Source organism: Lepisma saccharinum, chromosome 2, assembly GCF_977018435.1.
Source record: "Lepisma saccharinum chromosome 2, izLepSacc3.1, whole genome shotgun sequence".
NCBI classification, from domain to species: domain Eukaryota; kingdom Metazoa; phylum Arthropoda; class Insecta; order Zygentoma; family Lepismatidae; genus Lepisma; species Lepisma saccharinum.
The window spans coordinates 202,190,304-202,204,185 of NC_139230.1; the positions used below are offsets into that span (position 1 = coordinate 202,190,304).

At 37.8% G+C, this 13,882-nt stretch overlaps 1 protein-coding gene across 1 annotated transcript in view; it reads left to right on the top strand.

Moving 5' to 3' along the window:
- Positions 1 to 13,882, top strand: part of LOC145981007 (glycine receptor subunit alpha-2-like) — a 653,123-nt gene that overhangs the window by 571,120 nt on the left and 68,121 nt on the right. The window contains exon 7 of the mRNA XM_083114106.1: positions 9,551 to 9,780. Within this exon, the coding sequence (XP_082970232.1) occupies positions 9,551 to 9,780 (230 nt within the window). The remainder of the gene's footprint in view (positions 1 to 9,550; positions 9,781 to 13,882) is intronic.

The window sequence follows — 13,882 nt, forward strand, 5'->3', positions numbered from 1 at the left end:
TTATTAGAGAGACCCTCCATTATATATCATATTTCACTTTTACTTTTCCAGTAAAATGTTTTGTGTACTTCCAATAACAGTTTCTTGCTTGAGTTTGTCTTTACGTGCTCCTAGTACCATTAGAAAGGCAACCAATAACAGTTTCAGAATATGTTTGTGTTGTATATGCATACATGCACAGAGGAGTGCATGCATACATGAACTGATTTCCCAAAAATGGGTTTTTGGAAGCATATAAAAATGTCTTACTTATAAAAGGTTGATTTCTATTTAATTTACTTATCAAGGAAACACACTTAGGCCTAACACTATTCATATTCATGTTTGTGATTTTCCAGCATACCTCACAAATGAAGAATCACCGTGGAAGTTTAAAATCATATCTTTTGACTTGTCACTTGCTATATTCTGTGGGGATATTGATACGTTATTTTCTATTTTGATTATAGTGTGGTAATGTTGGCTGTGCCACATAATATTTGAATTGAATGTAGTGGGCCGTGCTTAATTTTCTCTGTTTTGTGGCAACATGGGATCGCCCCAAGACAACTTCGGTTGACCTAAAGAACTGAAGGGTCTCCCGATGGCGTAGTGGTAACGTCGTCGCCTTGTAATCAAAGTATCCCGGGTTCGGTACCCGAAGAAGGGACATAGTGGTCTGCTGCATGTTTACCCGATGGGTCATTTTTCACTGGTGCTAGTTGTACTTTAAGGAAACTAATTTGACGTGGTTGTTATAGCTGTTTCTGGTCTTACCGCGGTCGGCCTACATGCTGGCAAGGGAAGTGTGGAGCTACCAATCCAGCGCGATGAGAAACACGGCAGCTTGTTTCTACACGGTGCAAGCAGCACCTCCTCCCGCGACGTCATAACTCGGCGCCGCCGATGTTGTCGGGTTGGTCTGCAGCGTATTACCCACTCCTCACTTTCCTTGAGAGCATCTAGGGCGACCGCCGTGAGACTAGACAAGATATATAGATTAGGTTGAGTTAAGTTCAGTGCTGATAGCGTACTGATTTGACGTGGTGGTTACGTTAGGTTGAGGTAGGTTTAGTGATGTTAGCACATTCCACATTGCTGTTAGGTTAGTTTGAGTTAGATTTAGTGCTTCAGAGAAAATCTATTACTTCGTTGTGAATCGTTATTTATTCTTTGAATGCCGAGGATGTGTAGTCTCTCATATCTACCGCACGAATTGCAGGGTTACGCTTCTATTTATTTATTTCCATTACCGTTTGCATTATTCATATTAAAGTATAATATGATTTTGTAATGACCAATATGCTTCTCCCCTCTAACCTTGCAATCGGGGCTCGAAGTAGAAATTTTCACGAAACGGAGCGCTTTACGTTTATTTACATGGTGTTGTCTTTGATTTTTCTCTTGTCTGTTAATACTACAGTTTATAATATCTATTAAACTGAATTTGTGCAAGTGAAAGATATTTTCACATTGTTATTTTGCGTGTGATCAAATATATGATTTATTGTTTGACTAACTTGAAATTTTACTGTTGGGTTAATCAGGGAAAAGAAGAAAGAACGACAGAAATGCACTGGGAAAAGAAATTCAAGAAAAAATGAAATGCTGCATTTGGTGTCCTGGTTGGAGTTCCAGCGTTCTGCACTTGTCTCCCACTTCGGTAACATATACTCTGTCCCGGGAATCTCTGGAGCGAACATAGGAAGACAAGTCTCTGCGGAAGTAGTGACTCGAGAAGGCTCGACCAATTAACACGTGAGAGGGAACTGTATTGCGTGGAGGGTGAAAAGGAGCTTCAGGTAAAAGCGGTTTACAGCAGCGCACACAGCTTCGCCCCGTCCAGTAGTTTTCCTCTCTTCTCTGCCGTTATGCGTGACTTTGCTTCAGAGATTCCCTGGATAGAGTATAGACGCCCTCATACTCTGCCAAGACCCCTTGCGGCAACAACACATCTCCATGTATAGGTGAAGTTTACATGAGTGCTATAATATGTACTGTCCTCCTCCGTAGTCGCGCGGGTTAAGGCGTTCACTCGTCTTGAGATCGTTCGCTGCGGGACGGAGTAGGTTCGCAACCCACCATCGTGAGGAAATTGGGGAGCTCCGAGTGAGTGAGCGTAATCCGGTCGCGAAGTCCTACAACGGCTGGGGGTTGGTCGGGCCGACCACCCGTCCTCCTAGTCTGGCTGCAGATCTCCACGCCCCCTTGGTGGCTCGCGTGGGAGGGAGGCCAGCAGTCGGTAGGTAAGCATTGGCCCAATATTGGGCTGTTGCACTATAGGATTATTATTATTTTATAATATGTAATATTATAGTGTATTAACTATTCAGTTCACACTGAAATGCAGTGAAATATATAAAAAAATATTAAATTAACCGGAACTCTCTGTTGGTATTTTTGACGAAACTGAACGGGAAGGTTCCAGATATTCACGAACGGGTCCCCACGGTCCATTTCGAGCCCTGCTTGTAATTATAATTCCCGGATTGGACTCCCAGCAGTGCTACTTGCAATCGAATCAAATTTCATTTTAAACTGTAGGTTCAGCCCCCCTCCCCGATGGCGTAGTGGTAACGTCGTCGCGTTGGGGTCCCGGGTTCGATACCCGGTGGAGGCACAATTGGTTCGGACCCCACTTCAAACTGTGGGTTTTAAGTGGACTTAAAAATAAAACTCACACTCAAGGTTCGGTCCCAATCAGGCTATTGGTGCATAAAGTGGACTTAAAACAACATTGCTAAATACGGTGCAGGATGACGGTTTGACTCATAGTAAAGCGAAGGGTGAAATGAAAGAAAATCCCCCAGCAGAGCGGGAGCAACTCGCTTGAAAAGGGACCAGGGGGAGTGTAACAGGTGCTAAAAATTTTCGGCACGACTGCTAACCAGTTCAGCGAGTGGAAAGTAAACGACCACGGCAGAAACGCAAGTACTGGGCATTGCTCGTTCTGACTGCGAGACAATAAAACATGTCCCATAAACCTGCTCTCAGATAATAAAACCTCTCGTTACATTCGGGGTTCAGTGTTGTACATGAGATAGACTCTGACATTTGTGATCCCTGAGGCGACAAGAAATTAGCTACTTGCGCTTGCGCTTTGAAACCTCGTTTCAATAATCCTTTTAGGCACGATACCGCTCTAAACTTGGTAAATGGGGCCTTTAATTTATAAGGCTACTTCTATTTATTGCTTTTGCTATAGTTGAAGGTAACTTTTTCTCAATGTTTGCCAGACGTGTTTAGTTAAGCATTTAAGGTGACCTACTCGTATCCCGAAGGTCTTAGGTTCCAACATTGTGGTTGACGAGATTTTCCCCTAGTTTGTAGATAACCAAAAACTCATAAAAATGATAGTGGATAATATTATAGACCTTTGTTGCGAAAATATATTAAACTGACAGTCGTGCGTTTTGAAAGGAACCAGACAATGTGCATTGTTAATCCAAATTCACAGATATAAGTATTGAGTCGGATTAAATAACAGAGTTATAACGAACGGTTTAAGCTTTTACTAGAAACAAACTTCATATTGTTGGCCAAAGAAAAATGCAATAATCAACTTTTGCCGAATGTACTCTTACTTCCGTCACAACTTATTCAATTATGGATGGCATACAGACGAGACTGGACTTTATCTCGTCTCGTGAGTGAGGAAACGTATATCGTTCTCTGTGTTGTCTCGAACTACAAGAGCCTGGCTTGTTCTCCTTTGCTGCTTGTCTTGTCACTGCTTGCACAGGGTGTAAAAAAAGATACTTCTATCTCTGTCCCTTTCTTTATTTATTTATTTTGCTTATCTCTTTCTTCCTCTGTTTACCTTTGCCACTCTCTCTCTCTCTCTCTTCCTTTCTTTCAATGTTTATCTTTCTTTTATTTTCTTTGTGTCTATCTCTTTCACTGTTTCTTCCTGTGTCCCTCTTTCTTCTTTTCTTTCAATGTTTCTCTTTCTTTATTTCCTTTGTGTCTATCTCTTTCACTTTATTTCATTTCTGTTTCTCTTTCTTTATTTCCTTTGTGTCTATCTCATTCACTCTCTTTCCTCCTCTGTTTTTCTTTATTTAGTTCCTTTGAGTCTCTCTCTTTCACTCTCTTTCTTCCCCTGGTTCTCTTTCTCTATTTCCATTGAGTCTCTCTCTTTCACTCTCTTTCTTCCTCTGGTTCTCTTTCCTTATTTAAAATCATCAGGTTCCCACGAAGGAAGATAGTTAATCCATCTCTGTGCTAACGGAGACCGTTTACCATTAACTCTACAACTTACCTAATGCCTTTGCCAATAAGGAAGCTCTCTCAACCCGAAATCCGTTTCATGGAATTGTAACACTTTACGTATGAGGGTTAAGTCCCACATTTTACTGGAAATTTCAGAAATAATTCAAACAGAGAAATAGTCTAGAACTGTAGGGGCTAAAATAAATTATCACTGCTCGCATCCACTTATCAAGAACATAGGACTTCCATTTACTGCAGTACAGTATACAAATATACTGGACATGCTATTTTAATGAAGTTTCAGATGTTTGCAGAAGTTTTCTCGAGTAAAAATGGAAACAATTTAAATAGGGCACATTTTTTCGACACAGCATTTCCACAGTTGTCAAAAGCATTTTTTTTAGCTAGAAACATTACCAAGTAGAGTGCAATCCAATTTTGTAAGTGGCTTGTATGCTATAATTAAAATACGAGGTGCAAGAAGAATGCGTATTTCGGAATGCATCACCCTTGAGAGGATAAAAAGCACTGTAGAGATTCAGGATCTAAATACGAGGCACGGTCAAAAACTTATGACTGCTTCAAATCATGATTATTTGATACTCTTATCGCCCTCACTTTCCATCTGTGGATATACAGTAATAATAAAGGCTTTTTTAAAAAATATCTCCACTACCACACTTCCTTGCAACACTGTTAAGAATGTGTTGCCATTCGATTCAGCCGACCTCCGTGGCGGAGTGGTTTCAAGAGGCAGATAGGACCCCATGGGACCTGGGTTCGAATCCCGGCCTGGGCATGGGTGTTCTTTGTGAGTGTCCTATCATCAATCTCTTCATATCATCACTCATCCTCATCTTCGCGATTAGCCAGAAGTGGCCGAAAAGCGAGGTAAAGTGAACCTAATCAAATCAACCATTCAATTCAATATGAGAATGAATAATATCTTTAAATCTGTTTAATTTTGCTTTTACTTCTTGTTTTTCAAATTTTTGGACTTGAAGAAGGCCACTCTACGTGCAAGGATGTGCAATTTTTATTCTAGTTATATCGATTTGGTAGTAGAAACTTGTAAAAATATGTTACATGATTATGTAGGGGTGCTCCCCAATCATTTAATATTTGAGTTCATTGCTACAAGCTTGCATAATATTTTTACCATTTAAGGTAATGAGCCCGAAATCCGTCCCCTACCCTAAATTCGTCCCCCTCTTCAACTTCCATGGAAAGTGCAGCTATTTTGTGAGAGCAATAGGAAAATCTTCAGAACCATTCGGTTGCGTACTGGCAGTGACGTAGTTGCTTTTTTCTGTTCATTCACGCTTTAATTTTTCAAAAATATTTTGTCTGAAAGTTTGCTACAGTGTGAAATCAACTTGGAACAGTTATTATTGACGCATCGCGGTACGTTTTTCATCATTTAGTGATTGATAATTATTAGTACTAGAATATTGCGTTCCAGTTGTCACAACCATGTACGCTGTAGTCGTTTGGTCAGGAGCAGTCGCTATTGTTGTTATAACTGGAGTCCTAAATCCGTCCCCTTTGAGATTCTTAAATACGTCCCGGGGACGGATTTAGCACCAACGTTATGTATCTATCTTGTGATATATTTTTTTTTTCCTGACCACTTAGACTAGTTTTGATTGATGTGTGATCGATCACATGTCGACCTTTTTTATGTCTTCTTAATGTATTTTCTATGCCTTATTTTTTAAAATAAAATTAATGCTAATTAATTAAAAGTATATATTAAACTTAAAGTTCTATGAAGAAGGTGGATCCAGCGGGGGGTCCGAGGGGGCACGTTCCTCCTCACTCAACAGTCAACCTACAGCCTTTGGATGTAGCATTTATGTTTTCCTCTGAAAACTCTATACGCAAAGGTTATAGAGCAATGGTTGACCTCTAACCCAAACAGAAGGAAACTACAAGTATCCAGTTTGATCAGTAAAGCGTACCTTCGTGCTGCTACTCTTGAAACTACCGTCAATGGATTTAGGAAAACTGGAATTCATCCGTTTGATCCCGATGTCTTTTAAGAGCATGACTTCATAGCCAGACAACTTGAAGAGCCAGAGCTGCCTGACAATGGAGGGAATGATGACAACCAGAATGCTCCAGCTCCACCTCAAGTGGTCAGTCCAAGAGACATCCAAGAAGTTCCAGTAATCGAGCCTTCCACATCTTCTAGAGACGGGACCTCATTCTTGGTAATAGGAAGTCCACATAAGATGTCTCTAAAAGCCTCTATGGAAAATAAAAAAATGGCGGAAAAGCGTCAGAAGAAACAGTCCAATCAAAGGCCAAGAAACGTCTCATCATTGAAGATAAAGATCAGCTTGGAACATTATCGACAAAACCTCCCAAAAAGAAAACAAAGAAATATGACTCAAGTTCAAGCGACTCTGAGAATGAAACACAAGTTCCACTGGTGTCCACCGATGACGAGGATAGTTCAAGCGATGAAGATGTGTTATTGTCCTATTTGTGGAAAGCGTTTTTCCCCAAGACAAGCGAGGAGAGAAATGGACAAAGTGTTCGAAATACTTCCAGTGGTGCCACGAGATGTGTTCATCTTCAACAAAAGTCAAAACCTTTGTTTGCGATTTTTGTCTGGATGGGTAAAAAGATGTAACTTAAGTATAAAAATGTATAAACACGTTTTCATCTCAATAAATTTATTACAAGAGATTTTAACACTGTTTTAATCAAATTTCCCATAAAATAAATGAGTAGATAAGAACTGGAAAGGGGACGGAATTAGGACACCTTTTTTGAAGAATCAAAATTTGCGTTCCTTTGATTATTTACTCTTTTTGGTTAAGAAAGAATTATTTAGTAGAATCAGACTAGCAGCACTAGTAGGTAATAGGTATGGAGTTGAGTTGCTTCAATCAGTTGTTGAATTATTTTTAACTTTAAACAAATTTTCAGAATTGAAGATTTGGCTTAGGGGGACGGTATTTGGGCACTTTACCCTATATTTGTCCCAACGTCATTCAACTAATTATAGAGAAAAATGAAATTTTTAATCAAAATCAAAAGAGGATGATGGATATTGTACAATTGATATTCAGGATATTGCGGACCAATAAGGAAGGTACATAGTTAAAATATGCTGTAACGGTGTCCAGTTGTATGTTGGGAGGCAATCGTGAAGAGAATCTTGGTACATTGTGTTGAAAAGTTCTGGATGGTGCGAATTCATTCGGCTAGTTATATATTTATGACGGACAGGTTCAATGTAGGTTGTGATTCCAGGAAAGGTAATTTGTTTCTTACAGTAGTTGTGTAGGGCTTGGCAGAAGTACTCTGAATGCCAGACGCAGAGCATGTCTTTCCAATACTTGCAGTATGTGATAGAATGAATCTGGGACTGAGATCCATGCAGTGTGACCGTTGGTATGGAAGACGACGTTAGACTGGAGTCCCCAAGATGTTCCAATCAGACGTTTAAGCAAGTTCAGATGATTTGTAGCTTTCAAGACAATGTTTAGTAAGTGAGGTTTCAAGCTTCACTTGGAGTCAAATATGACTCCAAAGTATTTGGCAGTGGGGGTTGGCGGAATAGGAGTTTCCAGTACATTAATGTTTAGTAATGTTGGGTTTCTTTGGATCATGGAACGACACCTGTCTGTAGAAATACCAATGCTTGTGTTTTGAGAGCATGAATTGTGAGGCGCCATGTGTCACACCATCGTTGGAAGGAGTTTATATCTGGTTTGAGAACTTTGTTTAAAGCTTGTATGGTTGAACAACAGGCTAGAAAATCGGTGTCGTCGCCAAAATATTAGACAGAGATCTGTGGGTTTTTGGCATCTCTGCAACGTATAAGATGTTAGTGGGAAAGCAGCACCCTGTAGAACAGCAGAATAGGGAAAAATTTGGTATGACATCGAACCGCGGAGAGAGCACTTTCAAGTACCGAAACCTCTAACAAAGTCAGCCAATGCGGCACCCACGCGGAAAATGTGTAGGTTGTACACGAAATTGCAAAATCATATGATAAGGTGGACATCTTTCAAAGCTTACAAGAGTTCAAAAGGGAAATTGTTTTGATTTTCTCTGTTTCTATTCTTGTCATATCATGTGTAAGATTTAACCTCACTTGTCAGGTTGCTACTTTCTATTTATTTTTCATATTACTTTTTATATTAATTTTTATATTACTTTAAGTCATATTATCATATTATTGTACCTTATCGATTATATTGATTGCATACTCTGTGTAACAAACAATGTGATAATACAAGACACTGTAAATGGGCATTTGCCTTTAGTGTCATGTATTTAAATAAATAAATATTGGGAAGGCATTTATCAAGCATTTTCTGTCTTTCAAAAATACTTTGTGTGCTTCTTTTCCATTATGAATGTGAAATTGAACGTGTTGAAAAAATAATTCAAAATGTTTGTTCGAACACAAATTTTTAACACCGACTACTACCCCTTTTTTGCGTAATTTATGAGGATAATAACGTCTTGGATACTACTACTACTATAAATAATAATAATTAAAAATAATATAATAAATAATAATAATTATTATTATTATTGGTACGTATATCCTGGTACTTGCATCCCCCATACAAAAATTCGTGCTTGTGCCTCTGCATGGAATCTCTAAATGTAAACGTGTAAATTCGTAACCCTCCCATTTTATTTTAAACCATGCCATGTTGCAGATTTGTGTGAGAGTTGAAATTATTGATTGAGAAAGTTTTTCTTTCTCTTAATTGCTATTCATGCACGTGTAGGCTAACCAGTGTGGGTTATATATCCAATGGTTCGGGGTGTAAGGGGTGACCTTCCACGTAGGCGCCCAAGAGTCAACCTCACTTCCACGTAGTGCACCCTGGACTAAAGACTAACGAGGCTCTGGCGACTGGCACTATGGCCAGTATAATTTTGTGTGTTGTCCTGTTTGTTGTCCTTGTGTGTGCTGAGTGCCCGTTTACGGCCTCAGCTTTTAACAGAAGTCAGAACATTTTATCATTTTTATATGCAACGCTAGAGTTGTTATTTGTTATGATAAGGGGCTGGCCCCCGTATAATGTGACGGGAGCAAAATAGCCTAAGTGCTGACGCTCCCAAACTTTTACATTCAAAATCAAAAAAAAAAAATCAAATCAAATATCCAATGGTTCATCCGTGAGTTTCCTTAAGTCATTGCCTTCTCTTTGCGAATTTCGAAGTTCGGATCCCTACTTGCAGATCAACGTAATTTTTCCGTTGAACCACTACATGTATAAATTATCCTTCATTTTTGTTTTGAATTAAACTTTTTCATTATTTGTAAATTTGCTGTTGCCTCTTTCATGTATCATTGTGGTCAATTGTTTGGTTTTTATTACAGGAAACTTTACCTGTCTGGAGGTCGTATTCACCCTGAAGCGACGTCTGGGGTATTATTTATTCCACACTTACGTCCCCACTTGCCTCATAGTCATCATGTCGTGGATCTCCTTTTGGATCAAACCAGAAGCTGTTCCTGCTCGTGTGACTCTTGGTGTGACGTCACTCCTAACTCTGTCAACTCAACATGCCAACTCACAGAAGTCCCTACCTCCAGTCTCCTACATAAAGGCAAGTAAACATAAATCATTGGTCGTTTTTGTGATTATTTATATTCACAGAAAATAAATGTATTTTCAGCATCTCCCAAGGACTAATTTTCCTTCATTCCCTAAATTCATAAGTACGACATTTTGACATTAACTCGTCAATAGTTAAGATGCTTGGAACAATGATAAAACTTTAAAGTTGCATTATTACAGTATTCTGGATGCAATATGAACTCGGATTGGTTATGAGCGCTTGAACCGTGTGAACTTGAACCATGTGTTCAAGTTCTTTGTTGCTCTTTTTTACTGATGGTGATATTATGATCTTTCCTTTCAAGCATTTCTAAGACGTTCCTTTCTTTAGATCTACTCCGAGTTCATGTTCATTTTCCTTCTCTAATATTTGGTTTTGTGCATATTGTAATACTGGTTCGGTCGACTTTTATATGGAGATTCTAATTGAGATCTTGGCCAGTCCCAGGAATTAAATCCACGATGATTCGGCAGCCTGGATACACTTTTGTCCATCTGTTGCAAGTTTGAATTTTCGCCGTTTCCCCGTTCTTGCGTGCTGACTATTTTTAGAAGTACCGCAGAATGTCACCAGATGCCATACCAGGTAAATGAAACTTCCAATTGGAGCCATGGTCCACCGACTGCGTCAAACTTACCTCCTGGTTCAATTCACAACACCTAGTAACGAGAAAGGAGTGTTCTGCATAAACTCTATTGTGATGAATCCAACATGAATATACATATTACTGAAACTCGCATAATTTATGCTTGGGACAATTAATGTGGAAAATTATGTCCAACAAACAAAGAAACATTAGTTGTTTTTTTTTACTTCGTATCATACAGGCGTCAATGAAATTTTCGTGATAACTTCACGGAATTAATTGTTGCATATCGCCATCTTGTAGTATTTGGTTAAATAGTACTATTATTTATATAATGTTCAATCTTGTCACATAGTATTATTGTTGTGTACTGAAGGCTACTGTTGAAGGAGAATCTCACAATATTTACCATGGTTGCGTTTCAATTCATTATAACATTTCGTAACCTATCAGTTTACTTTATTGTTCAGTGAGAAGCAGGGTGGATAAAAACCATGATTTTTATTTAAAAAAATCATTTTTGATTTTTTTTATTTAAATCGGATTTTTTATTTAAATCGATTTCTTTTATAAGAGACACGCTTAAATTGCTTGTGTGGTTTTTGGCACCGTACATATAAATAGATATATGTTTTTATAGAAAGGCAACTTCTGTTAAACTGCCCTGTAAATTTCTTGAACAGTTTTTTTTAAAGCAAATAAAAATTATATGTAAATATACAGTTTTCTGTTTCTGATACTGTACATATGAACCTATTGTGGAAATGTTTGTTGATTGTGTTAATGAAACTATCAAAAATTGAGTAACTTTTTTTCCAGTGAAAATAAAACATTCTAGATGTACTATATAATTGTAACTTAAAAAATATTTTCCATAGTCTTTATAGGTGAATTTTGGCAATTTTTAATGATAGTTTGCAAAATATCAGCTGCAATGTTTATTTACAGTTTAATGATAATAGCATTATTTACGGTTTAACATAAGTAGTCTTTTGTATATTATTCTACACAAAATGTTTGTTATTTTTGAATTATTGAATTCCAAATCAAGAAAAATTTAAGTGTTTATTAAGTTTACGTATTACATTTCCTTTTGTATGAGCTTCACCCCATCAATACATATATTTTGTTTCTTTGTTTTCCTTTCTCATAGCTTAATGAACACCATTTAATAATTACGATATTAATGTACTTTCACAAAAATTGATTCTGATATATACAAAATCCTTATGAACATTTTTCTATAAATTATTTCTGTAAAGTGATTTAAATCAGTTCATAGCTTAATGAACACCATTAAATAATTACGATATTAATGTACTTTCACCAAAATTGATTCTGATATATACAAAATCCTTATGAACATTTTTCTATAAATTATTTCTGTAAAGTGATTTAAATCAGTGATTTAAAAAAACACCTGATTTAAATCTTGATTTAAATCGCTATTTAAATCAACCTGATTTAAATCAACCCACCTTGGTGAGAAGAAGCCAATAAAATATGCTTCTGGGTAACTTTGTAGCTTGAGCCGAATTTTTCATGCACTCACTTCCTCTCTCAGGAGTTTATTTGTGGGAGACCTCTCGAGTTACTACTTGCACAGAAACTAGTTTTCGTTCGCTTGCTCCAGAGATTCCCGGGAAAAAAGTTTAGTAAAACCCGAATTTTCAGTTTGGCAGTCACCGACTAGAAAATATTTGGTGGATAGATATAAAAGTTGAAGTGAAATTAGTTGGCAATTTCTTGCCATCAATTCTCTGAGAGTATATCCAGTCACGGTCACTTGTCATATTTCACTTTTCACTTGATACACAAGGGATAATGGGAAGTAGACTAGCAGTTTGTAGTAGGATTTAAAGTACTTAAATGTTCTTCCCCTGGTAGATCCCGGTAGCTGAGTCGTTCAGTTCCTTGGCGGACGCCGGTGGTGTTGGGCGTGCTGATCGTTCTCTGGTAGTGCGTTCCCCGAATACAACTAGTGAGTCCACTACATCTGAAAAATTGAACTTGTAAAATAAGAGACAACAGGGGTGCCCATCCCCCCCCCCCAAGGCCAATGGCGCAATCTCCCCCAAAATCTTCTCAAGTGCCCCCCCCCCGTGCCCCGAATCATGTCATTCGTCACCTCAAACTATGTTATAATCTCTATAAAGTATTTAACTACAACAGCGTGTCTACTGATAGTAACTATTTTTTTAGCTTTACTGAACACTATAATTTATCTGTCCCTCCTCTCTAAACAGGGATGTCCATCACCCCAAGATCATGAATGCATTACCCCCCCCCCACACACACACCTTAATTCATTCATCAAAATCCCCCACAATAGTTTGGATGAATACATAATAGTTGATGTTTATTTGAATGCAATAACATGTTGAACTGTCCATATTTTATTAATTGTTCACTTTTCAAAATAACGGAAAGCTAGCACATTTATTGCTTAAAATGAATTAAATGACATAAATATTCATTTAAACAGTGTTTGTGAATTGAATGGAAATTTCAGATCACATGAACTTGTGACAGGTTGTACAATGTCGTCAGTAAATAGAGCATAAAAAACTCTACAGGATAATGATTTCACTGTTTGAAATTTATGACTTTTACATTTTGTAAATTTTGTAACGTCTGGCAACGCAGCGGTGGTAGAGAAGGACAGAGCTATTGGCAAAACTCATGTATTAGAGAAAGAGGAAAGTACTCCATTTACTTCCATACTGACTTTTAAGGTTGACGCACACTATAGACCCAAACGAGCGCGCAGAATATACTTCCGCTGCAATACTGCCGATTTTCTCGCTGCGTGTGACATGAACAGCTCCACGGGTGAGACAAGATTGGGGACGGGAGATGCTGAGCGCCGTTCTCGCGTGGATTAATACATAAAACTTGCTGCAAAGTTAACCTGTCGCGAGGCTTAGATAGAAATTTCTAAGCTTAGGGAAAGAATATAATACGGTTCGTCCTTCAAATAACTCGCTCCCTTTGCTTGAGGTAAATATATTTTTTTTTGGTAATCCATAGTAATAATTACCTAGATTTTATCTTCAATGCAAATTTCACTTGTTAACATAACATTGTTCTGTGACAAGAAGTTAGAAATGTGAATTTGCAAATACATTTAGTACAACTATTACAGCATACAGGAAATCAATAATGCAATAATATTGCTAATAGAAGTACACCATCCAAGTGATGCACCTGCTTTAAATTAAGCAGTATACTAACACTAAGCATTATATTTTAAGAAGTGATGTTATTAATCAATATCGAGAATATCGTCAATGTTTTGTAATGTAGCGATAGTATAAAACTTCACATTCACCCGAGTAAAACGTCAAACACATAATTTTGTTAAGACAAAACTGCGAGCGAAGCGATCAAGAAAATTTTTACGTCGATTTCTTTGCAGGCTTTCAAGAATATTAATTTAATGGGGTGTCAATACTTTCTTAGGAATCCGCATTAGTTACTCTTTTCGAACTTTCGGCGCCGAAA